Here is a 25,409-nt window from a genome sequence, read left to right as displayed (position 1 = left end):
GAACACATAGCCTGAGATCTCTCACTACTGGGTGGGGGTCAAAAGACTCTGTGCAGAGTTAAATCCCTCATTCCCTCACATGGTTTCCCTTTAAAATCTTACTATGAACATTCATGTTGATATCTAGTAAATAACAATAAGCCTTATGTAGCAAAATGTCAGCTTTACCAGTCTTATCTACATGTGATGCTACCTCACCTAGGCTGCATGTGCCATTTTTCTAATATTTTTGTATACAACCCCTCACTTTGAGTGACCACCTGAATTAAAAACATTGCTGCTGTTCTAAAATTAATGTATCAATAAACATGGAATGTACTTGTGTCATGTGATATGTATATACATGTCACATGAAAAGTGAGATTAGCATTTTTTAAGACAAGATACCTCAATGCCTTAGAGAAATATATCATTATCTTTTCACATTACTGATAAAAAAACTGATTTCTGTTATCACTTTCTTGTCTGAGAAAGCCGCCTTATCTTTTTGGCCTGCTACAACAATGCAAGAACACATTTAAAAGGAATTCTTTTGTTTCTTAACAGTTAAGTAAACATTTATAGCTTTCTGCAAATATGACAGCCCTATGGTTGATTAAATAATTTTTTTTCGTTGTTGTACCGACAAAGGAAATATATAATTTGATCAGACCTTTGGCAAAAAGTCTCATTTACTGCTGAATAATCATTTCCAACAGAATTGTAAAATGGAATTTTAATTGGACAACCACAAAATTTTGGTGGGCAAATAGATTTTGCTATCAGGTTTGTCACATGGGCAACCACATTTTCTGAAAATGTTTACACTCCTATACAATTATTCCTGTCGACAGATCATTATTAGTATTTGAGCATGCAATACCATAAATAAGAATAGCAAACATTTAGGAACTGGTGAAAAAAACAAGATGCATTATTAGAACAAAAAGAACAGCAAAAATGCATACTGGAGATATTAATAACTCTCAATTCTGCATCTTCTGGGGCAGGTCTCAAAACTTGAACTCTTTGTCTGCAAAAAGACAAGATGAATAACAATTGAAAATCGTAGACTGACATTGATTGAAAATTTGTTAGCTGAAACATCTTACATAACTGTCATCAGAGATTTTCCTTCTGCTTAAAATAAAGATGGAATACTTGCTATATGTAATGGTACATTAAGATTATGTACCCATGAGGTGGCAAATAGTATTTTAATTATATTTTATCCATGCTTTAGTTTAGTAATGATAGACAGTGGAGATCTACAGTTATTTTGCAGGAAAAAAATAGGGAATAGACACACAGTTGTACAGGCAGATAGAGGTGCTGGTATACTGGTTTAGCACAGTATTTTTTTGTGATATGTTTTACTGTACATTTTAAGTTTCCTTTATTAAGTTAAGCAATTATGTTATGAATTTAACAGTATTACAAGCATGTTTTCATTTTCCATGACTGTTAAGACTCTGTGTTTTTTGTTGTTGTTGTTGTTGTTGTAGGGTTTAACGCCATTTTTCAGCACATGATAGGCTATACATGACAGCCAGTATTAATGGTGGAGGAAGAACCCAGGAAAACCCCGGAAAGAACCACCAACCCACGAGAAGCTTCTGGCAAGCCTTCTCACATACCCACATTGGCCAAATCCGAGATTCGAACCCATGCAGACAGAGGTGAGAAGGCAGTGATCCGTAATGGAGAGCACTTTAGACCACTCGGCCACTCGGGGCCCCGACTCTACGGTTTTAAACTAAATAACAGAAAAAAGTAAAACCAACAAGTTTAATAAATTTCAACAAATAATTCATTTCCCAAGAATAAAAAGTGAAATTTAAAAGGAACCCGCAGTACTGTGAATTAAATCCCAAATAATTCTAAAAGTTCTTTCACAAGCCCAAGTACAGAGTGTTCTGAACAAATTCCAATTGTGTTCCACATGAATCCCAGGTCTTGAATGTGTTTATGTGCCAACAGTCTTGGTGTATCACAATGATATAATCTAGAATATCTTTGATGAATTCACAAAGCAACATTTTAGTCAGAAAAGTCAATAAACACTTTGTAATTCTAATGAAAAATGAAACAATTCCTCTGATATTATAACTGAAAAACTAAAAGACTGATTCTACAAGACAGTGGTTAAAATAGGAATATATAATTCTGTTGATTATAACCTTTAAAACCTAAGACACAATAAGAGGACCAGGATATGGGTCATTTTCCCATTAAATCCATAGCTAAGGTCAGGTCTGCATACTTAGATCTTGGCAAATAACATGACAATCATCAGGTAGTACCATTTTGTAAGTCTTTGGTATGACTCGACCGGGGATGTAACCCACGACCTCCCGCATCCATGGTGGATGCTCTAACCACTAGAATCATGGACAAATACTAGCTATTTATTGTTGTTCACAAATGATTGTTACCTTCTACAAAGCAGGGACACAAGTTAAACACACAATATAGATACAAAAAACACTGACAAAATAATTCCAAAAGATTTTTTTCCAAAATAGCTGAATTTGTCACACCTCAATTTAAAATATTACAAACATACTGATGAACCTTTAATCACGTGTTTGACACGTGTTATGTATGCTGACATGGTGGCCAAATGAGATGCTATGAAAGATATTTGGAAGAAACCCAACATTTGAAAACTTTTCAGACTATTTACTAGTGCACGTTCATGTGTTAGGTATGTGTATTATTTTGTAGGACAGAGAATCATCTTAAGATTTTCAGGAATGATGTTTTTTTTTCTGTCTGAATTTTACATAATTTTTCTAGTCTGCTAAATATTTTCTCTTTTGTTGAGTCATTGTGTTTTATGTTGACTGGCTGTGTCTGATATACATCTTGCCAGTGTTGGCATCCCATTTAAAGTATCCCTGCCAATAGTGTAGCTAGTAAATTGTTGGCTTCAATGTCAACACTTTCTATTTCTATCAACACGCTATATAATGTCAGCACTATGCCTTTTGTACGTTGTCAGCTATAGTTTAAGTTTAATCATCCCACATTAGTTAAGGTTTCTAGATGACAACTTATGCAACAATTAACAAACACATAACAAATATTTTATACTATTAGGTGCTAACCATTTAATTTTCAGGGGTGGGGTGGGGTGGGGGCTGTGATTTTCTTTTGAGCCCAATTATTTTGTTTTCTAAATCTCAAGATAATTAATTTGTTTCAAACAATATAATGGATATAATATGGATTATTTTGCTATCAAATGGAACAAGACATTTTTCCAACTTTATTCAAGAGCTGGAAATGAAAAACAAAGATCAAAGACCCCTGCCTCAGAAAACTAAAATTGTTGGTCCCCAATATAATTGCAGCATACCATGTTACATATCACACTATGTACAGAAATACCCCAGTATAATACAGTACACTTTATATGTGGTACCCAGCTCTACAGACAGATGAACAAAATCGTAACACGTTTTCATAATAATAGTTCTACAAGGGTCATTTAGTTAATGTCATTTTTAATGCTAAAAATCCATTGATCGTAGTTTGTATAAGAGTCATGTATAGTGTGTATGATGTTTCATTTGCAAAATCAAAGACAGTCCAAGTAGAAATGACAGCAAAATGGCATATCAACTGGTGAAAGATCTGGTATTTACACAAGAGCATTTAATGGCACCTCGGCACAATAACATTGATACGGTGCTAAATGAAAGTAAAGTTCTAAAAAAAGGATTGACATTTTAATATTAATGAGAGAGAAATGTTTCTATCCTTTTATTGGAGTCTTTGATACTCTTTTTGCTATACTGAAATATTTCACCCAAGTCATACATTTTCTTTTTGTTTCCACAGAGGCGTTTGAAGCACCAGAAAACTTCCATATATCATGTAATCATGAAACATCAGCGACTTGTAATCTACAATGGGAGCCTCCCTTGGATATTCCCATGGAAATGATTCATGTAAGTCATCTTACATGCGCAGCACAAGAGTCAAATCTGTGTAAAGCAGCTTTCCTTTTAGAAGGGAGCTGAATTTCATTAAATAACACTACAGTTTTTTGCTAAAATTCAGGATTAGAGCACACAGTCTCATAGTAGTCTTAACACTTATGTCAGCTCACAATTTCACTTGAAAATATTCTGACCAATCAGAAGGCTGCATTGGAAAATCTCCAGTTAACCCTATTAAAACATGTGCTCTGCTTAACATTTATTTGCATACAAAGCAATCAGTAATTTTGATTTTTTAATTAGAATTAGTTCAAGTAAACATCACATTATCTAACGTGTTGTGAATAGAGGTCATGAGAATTTCTAAAAAGGCCAAGCTGACTGAGTTTCATATTAGTTAGAAAAAACCACATGACTCTTGCTGATGGCAATCAATTTTTGAAATTACAGAATGATTCATTTATAACTCCAGTACTGATTACTCTTTACTGCATATTAGCTTAGTATATAAAAGGATTTGTATACAGAATTTGTTATTTTTGATATTACTATACTGGTCATGGAAGAAATATAATGAGTTGACAATTTCATTTATTTAATATAACTATTCATTGGAAATGCGGTGCTGTAACATTCATTTAAAGACTATTTCAATAATAGTTGTATGGAATTACAGTGAAACATTCAAGGACATTTAGATTTATAGCTCTATAGGATTTATTGTGAATTCATTTATAAGATATCTGGATTTAAAACAGTGATTCATTTGTTGTGTTGGTACATCAGTACATTACAGTTATCATTCGGAATACCTTTGGAACATATTTGGATTACTTGGAACTATTGGAATTGATAAAACTTCTAGGACTTTAGGAATTCTCACCAAAGTTACTTTTTATTATTTCACTTTGCATTTTAGGAAAATTAATTGATATTCTAAATTATACAACACTTGCTGGCTTTGCTCTTTCATGTTACATGTACTTAGTTAAAGCCCCTAACACTGTAAATCAAGAAATGAAATCCTCAAACTGTTACAGTAAAATAAAACACTCTGTAATTGCTTACCATTGAAAATCCCCCTACATATTCCAACCCCAAATCCTCCATTTTTGTATTCCCCTTGACACTGACCCAAGGGTCATATTATAAACTCTGACAAATATATATTGCATCTTCCTGCTATGACCGTAAGTCTAGAAAGTTTGGTAAGAAAATAGTTTAAAATGTCATTGTAATTAAAATATTTGTACATCTGACCTTTGACATCCTCCCAGGCAATCCATGGGTGGGAGCATAGGATGACACCTATAGTGCAGATTGATACCAACATAATGACAAAGTTTCATGAATTTCCACCAAGCTGTTTTACCTGAGATGTCATAACAAACAGAAAGATGGATGGATGAAGATTATAACAATATACCTAGCTAAAGTGCAGGATAAAAAAAAAAATCAAAATTTTATACATGGTAAAAGTTCATTTCCATCTGTTAAAATAATGTTATTATCGATTAATGTGGATGAGTCTTCTCTTAATACAACTCTTTTATGAACAAAGATATCTGGAAGACTAGTGTAAAAATGCAAGTCTTGAAAAGTATATTCAAAGGTGATCTCCATTTTTTATTTTTCTTTAAAAGATTTCCATCCTATTGTGGCCTCTGTTCACAGACTCCAAATTAATGAAGTGGTTTCCTGGAATATGACATTTCCATCCTATTATAGCCTCCACTCACAGCAGAGTCTCCAAATTAATGAAATGGTGTGCTGTAATGACATTTCCATCATATCATGGCCCCTGTTTATTACAAAAGACTCCAAATTAATGAAGTGGTGTGCTGGATATGATGTTTCCATCATAGCATGGCCTCTGTTCACTAAACAGACTCCAAATTAATGAATGGGGTCCTGGAATATGACATTTGCTACATAGAGTGGCCTCTGTTCACTACACAGACTCCAGATTAACAAAATAGTTTGCTGGATATGACATTTCCATCATAGTATGGCCTCCATTCACTATAAAGAATCCAAATTAATGAAGTGGTGTGCAGGATATGATATTTCCATCATAGCATGGCCACTGATCACTATAAAGACTCCAAATTAATGAAGTAGTGTGCTGGATATGACATTTCCATCTTAGCATGGCCAACGTTCACTACAAAGAATACAAATTAATGAAGTGTGCTGGATATGATATTTTAGCATGGCCTCTGTTCACTACATACACTCCAAAATTAATGAAGTGGTGTGATGGATATGACATTTCCATCGTAGCATGGCCTCTGTTCACTACATACACACCAAATTACTGAAGTGATGTGCTGGAATATGATATCTGCTACATAGCTGTGCTTAAAGAAGTCTTTTTCAGACACATGCAATGGGTAAATGTCTTTTAAAAAAATCACTTGCTCTGACTTATAATCCACTTGCCTGACAATATCATATTTTTATTTTACTATTATTTGAAAAACAACCCCTAAAAAGTGAAACTGCCAGTACCTTATACTTATGATATAATTGTTCATGAGACTGAACCCTCTTCATATTCTGCTGAAAAGGGGAGGGGGGGCACAACTAACAAGATTTCCAACAATTTCACAATATCTGCATGCATGAGTTGGAATTCTGAATAATTGTAGGGTATGCCACTGCTCTTTTGATCTTTGTATGCCTTCAGCTTTACCTTCAGTCAATGTACAATCACCACAATCCCTAGAGCTTTCATGGCTGCTGGAAAAGCATGAAAAAGGCAAAGGAATCCTGGGTAGAAAGAAAATGCTGCAAAATCGAAGACAGTCCGAGTAGAAATGACAGCAAAATGGCATATCAAATGGTGAAAGATCTCACAACCCATAAACAAGGGAAAACTTCCACCATCAAGACAAATCAGGAAAATGCCTCACAGAAGACTGAGAGATCCTCAAGCAATGGATAGAATATTCTCAGACAATCATAAGGTCCAAAGAGATCCAGCAGTACTAAATTGTCCACAGGCAGAAGAAATTGATGACAACTTGCAGTTAGGTCATTAAAGAAAGGAAACATGTTGACAACATACCAGCAGAGCTCATTCAAGCTAGAGGAGAAGAGATAGTCAGTCCTTACAACAATCTGCAACAAGATATGGCAGAGAGGAGAAAGGCCCACCACATGGACTCAATCCTTGGTCATCGTGCTCCCCAAGAAAGGAAACCTATAGCTATGTTAAATATACAGAACCATCAGTCTGATCAGTCACCCGAGCAAAGTCATGCTGAAGATAATTCTCAACAGACTAAAGCCTCAAGCTGAGAAAATTATTGCTGAAGAGCAGGCAGGCTTCCGAACAGGAAGGAGCACCACAGAACAAATCTTCAATCTCAGACACTTTTGCAAGAAATATCGTCAACATCAGCAGAATCTATACCACATCTTTATAGAGTTCAAAATGGCCTTTGATAGGGTATGACATATGGCCTTATGGGCAACTATGAGGAAGTACAACATCAGCTCAAACCTGGTTCAGGTTGTTGAACATCTCTATGACAAAAAGCCACCAGTGCTCCTCATCAATGACAGCAGAGGAGATTGGTTTTGAACAAAAATTGGGAGTCAGACAGGGATGTATAATGTCACCTACACTCTTCAACATTTTCATGGAAAAGACCTTTTGACCACTGTAAAAAAAAGTGAAAACTGAAGTGGTACGGTCATGTCTCAAGATCATCTTGATAGACAAAAAGAACCTTGCAAATCACAGTGTGAGGATGCAGAAGAAGAGGCAGACAGAAAAAGAGGTCGGAAAGCAACATTAAGGAGTCGACAGGCATGGGATTTGGAGATTCACAAAGAGCAGTAGAGAACAGGGAAAGATGGAGAGAATTGGATGTAAGGTCAACTGTGGTGCCCCAACAACCACTTGAGCTAAGGGATTGATTGATTGATTGATGATGATGATGATGATGATGATGACAACAATGATGATGATGATGTGTATTATGTGGTTATAAATTTCAGTAGTTTCCTAGCTATGACTCAGGTTGCTGTCTTTGGTGGGATAGGGACAGACCCTAGAATCAATGTCAGCTGCATGTCTTAATTTGTTTTTTCATGAAAGTAAGTATATATGTGGTTACTGGGTGCAGATCTCAATAGTTTATACGCAATGACCCTGGGAATAAGTCTCTGGGGATAGGAAAAGACCCAAGTGCATCCCTCAGTGGTCCCATTTTGTTATGTATTTACACTTGGGTCACTGATCACAAATGCCAATTCTATGACATATAGGGCATTCAAATCATAAGTTTTTTTTAAATCTTGTAAAACTGTCCTAAATCCCAGTCAACCCTTTGTGGAAAAATCTAAATTTTTGAAAAATGTTGGCACAATCATGGACTATCATGTTTCATGATCTAGCTTCAATGATGTAGGAATAAAGGACATTACACATGTATGAATACCCATATATATACTATATCCCCATATTTCTTTGAAAGCACTGTGATAGTAAGTCAACCATGTTTATAAACTTACATTAGCCCTTTGAACCATCAGTTTGGGTCAAATAAAAAAGTTATGCATGGTTGCAGTTACCCTACCGACACTATTTTTTCTGACCCTACATTTGAAGGCAGAGGGGATTTGGGAAAAAGGTAAGCAAAATTTCAGGAGAAAAAATAAAAAAAGGATGTACTTGTGATCAAAGTTAAATTCAGGATGCAAATATTGCTTATTTTCTACTTTATGCTTAATTTAAACCCACCTGAATCAAAGAAAACAACAAAATTGTTTGTACCGACCTATCTACCCTAATCTTCTTCTCAATGTAACTAGAACCACACATATTTGTTGTTTGGCCTTAACATCATTATCACATTACAAGGTATTATCTACATTCAAGACATAAGACAGGAAGTATATTGATCACCATGTATGGTTGGGACCTAAATATATGTCACTGTGTGGAAAATTATAGTGCTGATATAGCAGTGTTTCCCCATGGGGTGTAAGACATATATCTATGTGCTACTCAGTACAAATGAAACGAAAGGGAAATACTGGATATATATATATATCTCTGTGCTACTCAGTTCCATTTAAAGAAATATGTTGATGCCTAAAAAACTTCAAATCCTGAATTACGTTATAATTACACATAAACTAATTTATTGCTTTCCTTTTCAAAGATTCTACACCTGTTATTTCAATCTGAGAGACCATTTACCAAATATGAATGTGTGGTACTTACATGAACAGATAGATATACACGATAATTAAACAAGTATAGGCTGGTCACAATGAGGTTTGTGTGTGTATGTTGGTATAGGCTGGTTACAATGAGGTTTGTGTGTGTATGTTGGTATAGGCTGGTCATAATGAGGTTTGTGTGTGTATGTTGGTATAGGCTGGTCACAATGAGGTTTGTGTGTGTATGTTGATAAAGGATGGTCACGGTGAGGTTTGTGTGTGCATGTAGCTACAGACTGGTCACAATTAAGTTTGTGTGTGCATGTAGGTATAGGCTAGTCACTGTGAGGATTATGTGTGTATGAGGCATAGGCCGTTTACTTCAGTTTGAGTTAAAGATACAGTCTCGATTCTGACCTTAGAAAGTTCTAGAAAATATATTTTCCATTAAGTTGACAGTATTTTGAGAAAGTGGTAATTGTGAGCTAGGTCATCTTGAGGGTTAAGTTGACACAATATTTTGCTAAAGTGGTGATTGTGAGCTAGGTCATGTTGAGGGTTAGGTTGACACAGTATTTTGAGAAATGGTAATTGTGAGCTAGGTCATGTTGAGGGTTAGGTTGACACAGTATTTTGAGAAATGGTAATTGTGAGCTAGGTCATCTTGAGGGTTAAGTTGACACAATATTTTGCTAAAGTGGTGATTGTGAGCTAGGTCATGTTGAGGGTTAGGTTGACACAGTATTTTGAGAAAGTGGTAATGGTGAGCTAGGTCATGTTGAGGGTTAGGTTGACACAGTATTTTGAGAAATGGTAATTGTGAGCTAGGTCATGTTGAGGGTTAAGTTGACACAGTATTTTGAGAAATGGTAATTGTGAGCTAGGTCATGTTGAGGGTTAGGTTGACAGTATTTTGAGAAAGTGGTAATGGTGAGCTAGGTCATGTTGAGGGTTAGGTTGACACAGTATTTTGAGAAAGTGGTAATGGTGAGCTAGGTCATGTTGAGGGTTAGGTTGACACAGTATTTTGAGAAATGGTAATTGTGAGCTAGGTCATGTTGAGGGTTAGGTTGACACAGTATTTTGAGAAATGGTAATTGTGAGCTAGGTCATGTTGAGGGTTAGGTTGACACAGTATTTTGAGAAAGTGGTAATGGTGAGCTAGGTCATGTTGAGGGTTAGGTTGACACAGTATTTTGAGAAATGGTAATTGTGAGCTAGGTCATGTTGAGGGTTAGGTTGACACAGTATTTTGAGAAATGGTAATTGTGAGTTAGGTCATATTGAGGGTTAGGTTGACACAGTATTTTGAGAAATGGTAATTGTGAGCTAGGTCATATTGAGGGTTAGGTTGACACAGTATTTTGAGAAATGGTAATTGTGAGCTAGGTCATATTGAGGGTTAGGTTGACACAGTATTTTGAGAAATGGTAATTGTGAGCTAGGTCATGTTGAGGGTTAGGTTGACACAGTATTTTGAGAAATGGTAATTGTGAGCTAGGTCATATTGAGGGTTAGGTTGACACAGTATTTTGAGAAATGGTAATTGTGAGCTAGGTCATGTTGAGGGTTAGGTTGACACAGTATTTTGAGAAATGGTAATTGTGAGCTAGGTCATGTTGAGGGTTAGGTTGACACAGTATTTTGAGAAATGGTAATTGTGAGCTAGGTCATGTTGAGGGTTAGGTTGACACAGTATTTTGAGAAATGGTAATTGTGAGCTAGGTCATGTTGAGGGTTAGGTTGACACAGTATTTTGAGAAATGGTAATTGTGAGCTAGGTCATGTTGAGGGTTAGGTTGACACAGTATTTTGAGAAATGGTAATTGTGAGCTAGGTCATGTTGAGGGTTAGGTTGACACAATATTTTGAGAAAGTGGTAATGGTGAGCTAGGTCATGTTGAGGGTTAGGTTGACACAGTATTTTGAGAAATGGTAATTGTGAGCTAGGTCATGTTGAATATTAAGTTGACACAGTATTTTGAGAGGAAAACAACATTCTAACAATTTAAAAATAAAAAAAATTGAATAAATTCGGCTTCCATTGGTTGAAGGACTGGTATTATGATGACCTTATTACGGTCAAGCAGGACAATCCCAAGTGCTATATATAGCTACATAACAGAAAAACCCCAAACATGTATTACTACACTCAGTTAAGATTTCTGTTTTTTAATGATGCCAAAAAAAAAATAACATAACAAATAATTGAAATTTCAATTATAAGAGTTTAGCATTGTTTTTTCTGTGCCGCTTGGGTGTTATTTGCTATGTGAGTAGGCAACTGACAGTTTATACCACAATAAACTCAGAAAAAAACGTTAAACTCTTAATTCACTGGAATTACAAAGTGCTCAATAATATTCTTGGACTAAAACAACTTGCAATTATAGTGAATTCAGTCAATTACATTTTGGAAAATAGTATTGTTATACATCAAAAGACTGTTACAACAATGGCACATTCCAGAATATTGGCAAATTAACATGTACAAGACTACAGGCACATTGACACATTCAATATTGGAATTCGTTTGGAACACCACTGGAATTCAATTGGAACTTTATACATTTGGACTTGAGATAGAACTTTTAGGACTGTTTGTGAAAACTCACAAGATTGTAAGTTCTTTTCAAATTTTTACTTTTTATTTTAGGGATATAAATTATTTGTTGAATTCTACAAAACTTGTTGGTTTTCACTCTTTTCTGTTACTTAGGTTAGGACCATAAATTTGTAGTAGTATAGGCTGGTCACATTGAAGTTTGTGTGTATGCATGGGGATAGGCTGGTTATAGTGAAATTTGTGTGTGTATGTAGGTACAGGCTGGTCAGTAAGGTCTGTGTGTATGTAGGTATAGGCTGGTCAATGTGAGGTTTGAGTGTGTATGTAGGTACATTTACATAAGCTGTGGTAAAACAAGAATGGAGTTATTTTGATGGCAAGTACAGTTTGTCACAGTGCACAATGAACTACCATGTTTTGCATAACATGCCACAATGCCCCATATACAACATGACACTGTACACAATGAACAACCATGGTATATAGAATATGCCACAGTACACCTTGAACTACTATGTTATATTCAAAATGATACAATGTATCATGAACTATCATCATATATACAATAGGTCACAGCGCACCATGATATATCATGACATATATAATATGCTAGAGTGCACCATGAACTACAATCATAATCACAATATGCCACAGTGCATAGTAAACTACCATCACATACACAATATGCCACAGTGCACCATAAACTACTATAATATACACAATATGCCACAGTGCATAACTAACTACCATCATATACACAATATGCCACAGCGGAGAATAAACTACCATCATAAACACAATATGCCACAGTGCACCATAAACTAATATAATATACACAATATGCCACAGTGCATAATAAACTTCCATCATATACATGATATGCCACAGTGCACCATAAACTACCATCATATACACAATATGCCACAGTGCAGAATAAACTACCATCATATACACAATATGCCACAGCAGAGAATAAACTACCATCATCTATACAATATGCCACGGTGCACTATTAACTACCATCATATACACAATATGCCACAGTGCACTATTAACTACTATCATATATACAATATGTCACAGTACACCATGAACTATCATGGCATATATAATATGCTATAGCACACCATGAAATACCATCATAAACACAATATGCCACAGTGGATAATAAACTACCATCATATACACAATATGCCACAGTGCACTATTAACTACTATCATATATATAATATGTCACAGTACACCATGAACTATCATGGCATATATAATATGCTATAGCACACCATGAAATACCATCATAAACACAATATGCCACAGTGGATAATAAACTACCATCATACACAATATGCCACAGTGCACCATAAACTACCATCATATACACAATATGCCCCAGTGCATAATAAACTACTATAATATACACAATATGCCACAGTGCATAATAAACTACCATCATACACAATATGCCACAGTGCACCATAAACTACCATCATATACACAATATGCCCCAGTGCATAATAAACTACTATCATATACACAATATGCCACAGTGCAGAATAAACTACCATCATATACCAGACCTGTCAATCCTGACAAGTCTGTCTCAGTAAGGAAGTTTATTTTTTTTCTGTAAGATTGATCAGTTTTCAGTAAGGTGTAACAAGATATGAATAACTGCTATTGTAAAGCTGGAAAAAGTAATTAAAAGTTTGACACATCGATGATAAACATTATGTTCAACTGAAACGTTTGTAAAGTACAAGCAGACTTTATTTACCACTAGTACAGTTGCACAAACTCTAGTTCAAAACCCCTATGCAGCTCAGTCGCTTGTTGCTATCTCTCAACTTGACATAGTTCTTGGAAATTCTTTTCCATTTCACATGACAACAACAATCATATCTCCTGCCAAAAGACATACTCAAATTGGCACATGATGTCCAATAAATGTAATTGTGACCTTTCCAGCTTTTATTCACAAGAATCTGAATACTGAGTTTTATTCTTCTGTGTTGATTATAAACAATTTTCAAGAAGCTACTTTCCCTTTTGTCTTAAACATGCATCAATTTCTGGATGCCATTTTTAAAAATTCTATAAACAGCAGTTTGACCAAGCAGATGCTTCTCATGAATAAACATGTACAGTTTAAAGCATCTGGGGTGCTGCTGTAAAGTTAGTCTGGTTCCCTGTCTAATTTCACTAATTTTAAAACGAAACCAGGATCCAAATAAAACATGGATGAACCAATTATCCGGATTTTTTGGCAGCCATCATTTTTCTGCAGTTTTTCCCAGCATGCCGTAAGTTCGTATTTTAAGGGTAATTTTCCTAAGACTTACAGCAAAATTGTAAGAGTTGGCAGGTCTCATATACACAGTATGCCACAGTGCAGAATAAACTACCATCATGTACACAATATGCTACAGTGCAGAATAAACTACCAACATATACACAATATACCAGGTGCATAATAAACTACTATCATATACACAATATGCCACAGTGCACTATTAAGTACCATCATATACACAATATGACACAGTGCACCATAAACTACTATCATATACACAATATGCCACAGTGCATAATAAACTACCATCATAGACACAATATGCCACAGTGCACCATAAACTGCCATCATATACACAGTATGCCACAGTGCACTGTTAACTACCATCATATACACATTATGCCACAGTGCATAATAAACTACCATAATATACACAATATGCCATAGTGCACTATAAACTACCATCATATACTTTATGCCACAGTGCAGAATAAACTACCATCATATACACAATATGCCACAGAGCACTGTTAACTACCATCATATACACATTATGAAACAGTGCATAATAAACTACCATAATATATACAATATGCTACAGTGCACTATAAACTACCATCATATACTTTATGCCACAGTGCAGAATAAACTACCATCATATACACAATATGCCACAGTGCACCATAAACTGCCACCATATACACAATATGCCACAGTGCACCATAAACTACCATCATATACACAATATGCCACAGTGCAGAATAATCTACCATCATATACACATTATGCACAGTGCACCAAAAACTGCCATCATATACACAATATGCCACAGTGAACTGTTAACTACCATCATATACACATTATGCACAGTGCACCATAAACTGCCATCATATACACAATATGCCACAGTGCATTGTTAACTACCATCATATACACATTATGCACAGTGCACCATAAACGGCCATCATGTATACAATATGCCACAGTGCACTGTTAACTACCATCATATACATATTATGCACAGTACACCATAAACTGCCATCATGTATACAATACACCACAGTGCACCATAAACTGCCATGATATACACAATATGCCACAGTACAGAATAAACTACCATCATATACACATTATGCCACAGTGCAGAATAAACTACCATCATATACACATTATGCCACAGTGCAGAATAAACTGCCAAGATATACACAATATGCCACAGTACAGAATAAACTACCATCATATACACATTATGCCACAGTGCAGAATAAACTACCATCACATACACAATATGCCACAGTGCACCATAAACTGCCATCATATACACAATATGCCACAGTGCAGAATAATCTACCATCATATACACATTATGCACAGTGCACCAAAAACTGCCATCATATACACAATATGCCACAGTGAACTGTTAACTACCATCATATACACATTATGCACAGTGCACCATAAACTGCCATCATATACACAATATGCCACAGTGCACCATAAACTGCCATCATATACACAATATGCCACCGTGCACCATAAACTGCCATCATATATACAATATGCCACAGTGCAGAATAAACTGCCATCATATACACAATATGCCACAGTGCACCATAAACTACCATCATATACACAATATGCCACAGTGCACCATAAACTACCATCATATACACAATATGCCACAGTACACCATAAACTACCATCATATACACAATATGCCACAGTGCACCATAAACTGCCATCATATATACAATATGCCACAGTGCAGAATAAACTACCATCATATACACATTATGCCACAGTACAGAAAAAAATACCATAATATACACAATATGCCACAATGCAGAATAAACTACCATCATATACACAATATGCCAGTGCAGAATAAACTACGATCATCTTTATTATTATGCCTCAGTGCATAATAAACTGTCATCATATGCACAATATGCCACAGTGCATAATAAACAACCATCATATATACAATAAGCCAAAGTGCATAATAAACTACCATTATATACACATTCTGCCACAGTGCACCATAAACTATCATCATAAACAAAATAAGCTGCAGTGTACAAAAACCATGTACAAAGGTCATACTTAAAAAAGAATTGAGTTATTTCATGGTGTACAGAATTTGACCCATATCTGAATTATATCAATAATTTGTACTTAAAAATTATAATTTAGATAAAGTTCAGGAGCTGAAATATCAATAAAAAAAGCACATCAAATGTGTCGAAAACCTCTTTCACATCTCATGTAAGTGCAATCAAATCTTAGCTCCCTTTGTCTCAGTACAATAAGAAGACACCAAATGAGTCATAAACAATGCCCAATTCACATGTAAGTGTATCCTACAAGACTTAGCTCCCACTGTCTCTATTGGAAACTCCACTCTGCATGTACATTCTCTCTCCAAGCATGGTCACAGCCAACAAAAAAAACCAAAAGACCCAGTTTTGACTCAGACTATGCCTATACAATTAGGTGAAAATGATATTCCAGGCATGCACATTGGCAGGATCTGGGCAATTAATTATGTTCTAGATTAATTTTAGCTGCCAACTCCCACCCACAAAGCATGCTAAGATCAAGGCATGTTCAATTAGAAATGGTTATATATATGGACTTTTTGACTAAAAAACATGTGTTCAGTTAGAAGTGACTGTATTTATGGACATTTTGGCTAAAAATGGTATGTTCAGGGATCATGCTGGGCTTCACCAATGTCACAAATTGCAATTTTTTTTTCCTTATTGGCAATAAAATATATCATCTGCTAATGTTTTTCCAGACAACATATTTAGCTGTTAAAACTTACATATACAATCTCCAGTTTGGAGTGGAGAAATTCAAAGGCACCATGAAAGGCAGCCACAAACTTGGATATAAAATGCACTATAATCTATAAATTCTTATGCAAACAAATCCTTTGTTCATACCATCTTACCAGTTCATTGTTATATCATAATCTGTTTATGCTGGCATCTGGCCAGAGTATGTATTCTATGATACACTCAAATATTCTTGCTACCGGTCTATAGTAAAAGTCACTCAGGTCAAGTAGGCATTCAACACCAACTATTTCAGTAACGGGTGTCATTTTTTAGAATTTGATTCTACATACCTTTAAGTGGCAAGTATTCACTTCATTTGGATTCTTAAATGTCCACATTCCTTTGGAAGGTCATTATTTTGATGCCCCGAGAAGTGCATAAGGCAAAATCAATGTTAAAGTATGTAGACATATTTTAATGAAATGAACCTAAAGGCATGAACCTGTACAATTCTGAATGAATGTCACATGCTCACTATGATGTCACAATGAAAGCTATGCTAACTGATAAACAAATTCGTACTACCCTATATTGTGACAATTCCACTCGAAGTTCCGTTTTCTTGACCTATGTTTAGCACATGGCCACCATTGTGAAAGACCATAGAGATTGATCATTTTCGTCTGTAAGTTTCTTGATGACAGTTAAGGTACAAAGTATTCAATAATCTGGATTGAGCAGACTTTGGTTAAAGAAAATTAGTGTTCAAATGTAAAAGAACAATTTTTTTCAAACTTAAAATGAGTAAATGTGCGAGAGCATGAACAGCTAAAATTGACCAAATGACTGCTAATCTTTTTTTTAAAAAGATTGCCAGAAAAAATAGTTTTGCTCAAACATCAAAGAAAACTGATTACCTTTGAAGCACCAGTCGTGCTGTTTACATACTACGGACAATGAAAAAAAAAAATGCCATAATAAGAAATAGACATTTGTTTGATCCTCCAAAGTTGGCCTTTAGTAATGACTTCAATAATACATGCACCCTTCATCAAAGCAAGCCGACTACGAACGTGAATAAAATCAAAGCATCTTTGATCAAAGAAAGTCAGTACCAAACTTATATAAAAACAATGGAATCTGATTGATTGTTGCATTTTCCAAAGTGATTAGAGCACATTTATTGTGCCATGAAAGTTTCCATTTGCAGGAAAAAAAGTTCATGCCTATGATGACTATCAATGGCAAAGTAAAACGCAAATTAAAAAAATTATTCCAATCTTTTGAAACTATAGATATCTGGCCATCAAGTTAATTGAAGGTGGAACATCTCACAAAGATGTTTATTAAACTTTTTAATTTGTTCACATGCTTTCATTTCCATACGAATAGCCTCATCCACTTGGTAGCTTTAGCAAGATGATGTTTGTCTCAGGCTGACCAAAATCTAGGCCAGTAGAAGTACATGTACATGTAGCATGTAAACAAGAACTATACAGCCACTTGCTGAAGTGAATTATTAAGTGATGTGTTTGTTAATAATGGGATATAGATTGAATGAGGACTATTATTCATGTTATAGACATGTTATATGTGTTTTCTAACTGGATGTGACTGATACATAAAATTTCTAACATGTGATCTAAACTAAAAATCATATATATGAAAAGTACTTAACTCATTAAAGATTGTACCACGCAAATGTAAGTTGTCAATACACAAGTGCATTTCAGTGTAGTTCTGTCTTTATTTAATCTAACTTCCATTGTTTATTTTCTCTCAGTGTAAATCCTACTCACTAATGACAGGTCATCTCATACAAATTTCACTTGTATGCAAAAAATTGTTTTTATCCCCCCACCCCATTATGAAAATGGCAACATGTTTTAGAAATTGGTTACAAAGTATTGAGGTTGGTGACTTTTTAAAGTCAGTGTCATCCCTGTGCATTCAATTTGAAGTGCCTACATTTATGGGCATTTCGACTAAAAAAAGGGGATGTACACTTAAGAACATATGTGAAGATACTACACTGAATATGGTACAAACTGTTGCCAATGTAAACTGCTGTTAAAATTTTGAAACAAGTAATATATATATAAGAAAAAGCATGGGGTAAGATACAAAAAATCTTGATCCAAAAGTGTTGTTTGTTACAACTTTGGAACAAGCGCAACATTTACAGTATATGTATATAAAAAATGGAACAGCATGATCTGAGATACAAAAATATTGATTCACAAGCAATTACTATAAAAGAAAACAAATTACAAACATGTACATTATATGACCATGTTTTGTTGATGATTCTTATTGTAACTGTACATGACTTGTTTCTGGTCCAAAAAAATACATCATATCAAAGGCAACATTATAAGTTAGTAAGTCTTAGCTGGGGTTAAAGGTAGTAACAACGTATAAAAATATTAAAGTAAAAATAAAATACAAGTTCAAAAATATACAAAATAACAATTATGTTCACCCTATAGTAAACATGTCATACAACTACACATGTGCAACAGTCATGTACCATCCTAAGTAAAGATTTTGTATTTAATATATTTACATGTAACAGAATAAACTTCATCCAAAAGTTGCAAGAATAATTTCACAAATAAAATATCTACTTAATATTTCTTCCTTCAATTAGCCAACATTTTTATTCCAACACTTTGTGAGACCCTCCAACAGTCTGTCCATCCATCTATCCATAGCCATATCTACTCCTAAACCAAATGAAGCACTGGATGGAAATTCACCAAACTTGGTATATATGTTGCCCATGCAATAGTCATCTGGCTGATCTGTTATACCTGTAGGGACTTAAAGGTCAAATATGAAAAATACTTTAACATGCATCACAATATGAGTGAACAGTTTTGGGGTTAGGACCACCATTCAAGGTTGGGAACGGGGAAATATGTAATAAAATGTCATGGAAACCATCAAGGCAACTCATGAATGTAGGTCTTGTATCAATTATGCAAATAATTTTATGAGATATACCTTTTTGCATTATCCTTTACTTTCTTTCTTACGGTGATGTACTGTGTCTCCTTTATAGTATTAAACTTCCTTCTATTATCCAATTCCTCTCGCAACTGGAAACAAAAAATTGCAGATTCAGTCTTTTACAGTATTCATTCCATAATAGGCCAAGAATGGCCTGCCATAATGTTTGAAATTTTGGAGCTGGGAAGTTCGAGACTTAAGACTAGTAAAAGCTTTCATAAATATAAAATTTTCGGGCCACAATTTCTTTAAAGCCAACTTATTAGATCTTTATTGTGATGAAAGAATTTGTATTAATAACTACTGTGTTATTTAGTTTAATATACATGTACCCATGACTTTTTCTATATGTAACATGTATAAATAACACTTCATAAACTTTATATTATATTGATTTTACCTATTTTACTATATCATTGTTCACACTTAAAATTATCCATGATTCTTGAATATATGAATAGATTTACTAAGTGTAAAAGATGCTGGATGTCCTTAGGGCTAGAGAGGTACCAAGCTCAGCAAATCAGATGCAACATACCTCATTATTATGCACAGCTCCCACTTATTATGCAGCCTCTCTATGACGATGATCATATAAATGTTTTAAACATGGTGAAGATCTGATTAGAATTCAGTCTTCATATTAATCAAATTCATTCAGCATCTTGATGATACAAGACTATTTAACAAGTCTGATCAAAATCCTATCAGAAGCAATTAGATGCAAGGTCACATTAAATTGTGTTAATTTTATTCACAGTCCTATTCAACAGAGATCTTGATGACAGACCTATTTACCAAGTTTGATCACAATCCTATTGTTGTTGTTGTTCTAGGGTTTAACGCCATTTTTCAGCACAAGATAGGCTATACATGGCAGCCAGTATAACTGGTGGAGGAAGAACATTGGAAAACCCAGGGAAGAACCACTGACCCATGAGAAGCTACCAGCAGGCTTTCCCATGTACCAATGTTAGCCGAGCCTTGGACCCGAACCCACGCATACAGAGGCGAGATGGCAGTGATCCGTAATGGAGAGCGCTTTAGACCACTTGGCCACTCGGGACCCCGATCACAATCCTATTAAACAGTCTCTAGAATAGTAAAAATTCATCAATCGATCAAAAGCAAGATTACCTCATAAATATTCATAAGGTCTCACTCATAATAAAAATCATTTAACATCAAATGTAGAACTGTTCTTACAGACTCCATCACCCACAAACAGAATGTTTATAGCATGAGCGAGTAATTTCTAGAAAATCAATGACCAGAACCTGGCTCTAATATAAACATTTTTCTGTAAAATTTAACAATTCCAACCAGATGTACTACTGATTATGGCAAAATATACAATAAGGAAGTTACCTGAAAAATAGTCTAAAAAGAGTAAAGATGGAAGTTATCATTAATAAGGTTAAATTGACCATCTTAATAAAACAAATGGTGAACAATATTTCCTAAGTTGAAAAGCCCCTCAAAGTTAATTACCAGGATTAAAAAAATTGCAATTAAATTTATCAACAAAACCATACAAAACTCACACTCATAAGGCTAATATGTGAAATTCTCATCTTGGAAATTTGTTCATCACAGATTGGAAGGTTCAGCAATTTCTGGGGTTTTTGGTTGTATCCTGCAGATTGGCTCAAACACCCTCGCTTTTCTAAAAAGACCAAACATTTTAAAACATAACATTTTCAGGGCAAAACAAATTTGTCATCCACATGCATAGGTCAAGTAGTTTCACTTACAATTTCACTTGTCCCAAAATTTCAATCTCTTGCAGATATTTAGTGAGAAATATGCACTATAATCCACTGAAGGAACAAAAGAAATAATGTACAACATATTTATTTTTTTCAAAGGGAATAATTTTTTAAAAGTACAGGATTATATGATACTTTTTGTAACTTTACTTAATAGGTTTTAGCCACTAGATTTGAAAGGATGTCCATGTACATGTCTGCCACACAGTATCATCAGGACTTCCATCAGCAAGAACGGAAAGGAATTTATTGGAATTCAGACCTTCCTTAACTTCTCTCAAGATCTAATCACTTGACAGAGGAAAGTCTCATGCCCTGAGTCAGTTCTTATAATTACATGTAGTACCATGTTCAACACTGCTCTTCTCCTAGAGTGCAAACAGCATTTCCAGATCAGATAATGGTGAAGCTGTGTTAAAGAAAGCCCTCATTTTCATTTCATTATCATTTAGTTTTAAAATGACTCTTACTAATGTAGTGTCAGTAACTCTAACTTCAGGAATTTTCTGCACATGCTGGTTAGTGTCTTGCATTCTGCACAGGCCTTATGAGGTCACATGCTGGTTAGTGTCATGCATGCTGTACAGGCCTTGTGAGGTCATGTGCTGGTTAGTGTCATGCATGCTGCACAGGCCTTATGAGGTCACATGCTGGTTAGTGTCATGCATGCTGCACAGGCCTTATGAGGTCCAGAACTGTCACTAAATTTGACTAGGTCAATCCTGAATTTGTCAGTTCCACTGACCACTGGTTGAGTTTCCAACTTGTACCACAATGGGATTTTGTTTGCAATAACTGCAAAACATCTTTCCTCAGTCTGTGAATTCAAACCATGGATAATTATTGACCTAATGTGGCTGAAATTTTTTATCTCTCTTCTTAGTGTCATGTTTGACATTTCTGTTGCCACAGAGTCTAATGGCACCTGGAGAAATAGCTACCTCAGAGGCTGTGGATACTTTACATTTTATCCCTCCATGATTAAATGACTTCCTTTTCTGAATCTTCCCCATTACCTTCCTGGCAAAAACCATTTATGAAACTCATTTTATCCACAAAGTCAGAACTTTATATCTTTTAAAAAGCAGCTTGCCCTAAGCTGACTGGAAAAGTGAACTTGCCCTAGGGAGGTATGAGCTTGCTAGACACAACATAATATGATCACAACCAAAATTAAACATTAGGTATAATAAAATACTGGATCTTTTAGGAAACTGCACTTTACTTTACAAATAAATATCCTTTGTTTTCTTTTTAACTTTGTTTGCATCTTAAAATTATATGCAATAATTAAAGTTAAAAAAGATAATGTAAATAGTACATGTAGATATATATATAGTAAATAGCACATGTAGATAGATAGATAGATATATACCACATAGATGAGAAAAGGAATGGATAGAATAGTCACAAAATCAAAGGCAGCCAACACATGCATGTTGATGATAATCTGATAGATAGATAAGGGTTTTAGAAATACATGTGACACAAGAGAGAAAGAGATAGAGATAATGGTAGAGATAATGACAGCAAGGCCTTTTTCAACTACATCAACAATAATGACAGCAAGGCCTTTTTCATCAACAATAACAACAGCAAGGCCTTTTTCAACTACATAAACAATAACGACAGCAAGGCCTTTTTCAACTACATCAACAATAATGACAGCAAGACCTTTTTCAACTACATCAACAATAATGACAGCAAGGCCTTTTTCAACTACATCAACAATAATGACAGCAAGGCCTTTTTCAACTACATCAACAATAATGACAGCAAGGCCTTTTTCAACTACATCAATAATAATGACAGCAAAAACTTATTTATACTTACTACACAATGATTTGAGAAAACATATTTTCAAACATTTACTTGATAATTATCACCTAGTCACCTTGAAATTGATGACAGGCACCAAAACAATCTTCAAAAAGCCAACTTTTTAGAAGGATCTGAGATTACTTAATTTTTATTTTTATCCATTTGTCTTATTGGCTAAACAGCATGCATTGGTCTCCTGTAATTATCATCCAAACAACAGATGATAAACACCAATTGGGGATGCTAGATTTTCAGTACAACTGAATGCTGACAAATATCACATATATACAAATATTACAATTTAAATGTATATGAAAAACCAAAAATGAATATTACATTTCCTAGTTGTCAAAACTTCCTTGTCAAAACTTCCTCCAAATAGCAAATATTCATTATTATGTCTGCACATCTACATGTGAATATGCAAGACTGACCTTGACACTGGCTACAAAAGGGAAATAATGGACTTTGACAACATGTGATGCAGTTCAGTTGGTCGAGCACCAGACTAAAAAGTCAAGGTCTGCGGGTTCAATACTCATCCAGGCCACCTCAGCATGTCCTAAAGAAAGGCTCTTGGCTCCCATTTCCTCAGCATTATACAGCCATTAATGTGTTAAGAGTACTAAGCAAACCAACAACAAACCAGATATACATGTGTGTACTAGATAAACATGCTCCATGTTATACCTGTGTATACTAGATAAACATGCTCCATGTTATACATGTGTGTACTAGATAAACATGCTCCATGTTATACATGTGTGTACTAGATAAACATGCTCCATGTTATACATATGTGTACTAGATAAACATGCTCCATGATATACAAGTGTGTACTAGAAAATGAACCTGTTAACAAATTCAGTGTAATTTTCTGACTGGATGCTTGAGTATTGCAACACAAGTCAGGTGGGTTGTAGTTCAACAAAGAGTCATAATAGAGTAGTGGAGATATATATAAAGAGAACTGAAAAATTATTCTTAGTCCTATTTCTTAGTATTGTTCTTGTTTTAATATCAGTTTGCAGATGTATTTAATGTTGTGTTTAGGTTCAATTTGAGAGGAATCCTTTATTTAAATTATATAATGAAATTACAAAGTGCTCATATTACTGTTTGGACTAAACATGATTCTGGGATTACTGTGAATTCATTCAAACAAGTTTTGGACAATGCCATTGTGATACATCAAGACTGTTGGTATTTATGTACTTTCAAGGCTATTGGTACATCAGCACATTCAATACCTGGACTTCATTTGGAGCAATCTGTTCTTTTGGACTTGTGATAACATTTTAAGGATTTTTTTAAAAAAATTTAATTTGTAAGTTCCTCTTAAATATTCATTTTATAAATCTGCAAATTAAACTATTTCTTAAGTTTTACAAAACTCTTTATGCTCCTTAGTTTAAGACCTCCAAGCCTAACACTTTTTAAAACAGAAACTTAAAACAAAATAAATTAACTGCCTTGAAAACCTACCATCTTCAACTACTGCCAATGAATTTAATTTGTCCCCTACTTTCGTTGAAGATTTCTTATCACTTTTAGAGTTGACCTTCTGTGAAGTTGTTGACTTGGATAATCTGGAGTTTTTCTTCACAGACATAGCAGCGTCATTTATCTAAAAAGAATTTATATACAGTAGATACATGAATAATAAAGTATAAGAACAATGCAACAAGTCTGTCATATATTTAAAGGTGAACATGCAACCTATATTATATAACCTATATTATATGAATTTCCTGTACAGTAAATATGTATTTTTTTCATATGACTGAATAGTTCCAACTGATAAATAACCTTCTGAAAATACAACTTTGTCATATTAAATGATACTGGATCACTTTTTAACATATTCTATGCTTTCAATGAACTGAGGTATATGTTTTTATATCTCAAGTCAATGACAGAAAGGCCGTCTCAAAATATATTCCACTGTGCATCTGATGAACAATACAACTTTGTTGTTGTTGTTGTTGTTGTAGGGTTTAATGCCATTTTTCAGCACATGATAGACTATGCATGGCGGCCAGTATTAATGGTGGAGGAAGAACC

General features: G+C 34.7%; 1 protein-coding gene across 1 annotated transcript in view; it reads right to left on the bottom strand.

Moving 5' to 3' along the window:
* LOC149793090 (MYCBP-associated protein-like) overlaps positions 1-24,966 on the bottom strand; it is a 112,389-nt gene extending 87,423 nt beyond the window's left edge. Inside the window, exons 1-4 of the mRNA XM_089968948.1 lie at positions 24,831-24,966; positions 21,300-21,421; positions 19,750-19,844; positions 948-1,012 (exon numbers count right to left, since the gene is read on the bottom strand). Coding sequence (XP_089825074.1) covers positions 948-1,012; positions 19,750-19,844; positions 21,300-21,421; positions 24,831-24,957 — 409 coding nt within the window. The 5' untranslated portion in view covers positions 24,958-24,966. The remainder of the gene's footprint in view (positions 1-947; positions 1,013-19,749; positions 19,845-21,299; positions 21,422-24,830) is intronic.
* Positions 24,967-25,409: the final 443 nt, after the last annotated feature.

The sequence above is a fragment of the Sinohyriopsis cumingii genome, chromosome 8, assembly GCF_028554795.1.
Source record: "Sinohyriopsis cumingii isolate HCF-2022 chromosome 8, ASM2855479v2, whole genome shotgun sequence".
Lineage (NCBI taxonomy): Eukaryota > Metazoa > Mollusca > Bivalvia > Unionida > Unionidae > Sinohyriopsis > Sinohyriopsis cumingii.
Note: the sequence above shows the minus strand (reverse complement) of the source record. Positions and strands in the feature narration are given on the sequence as shown.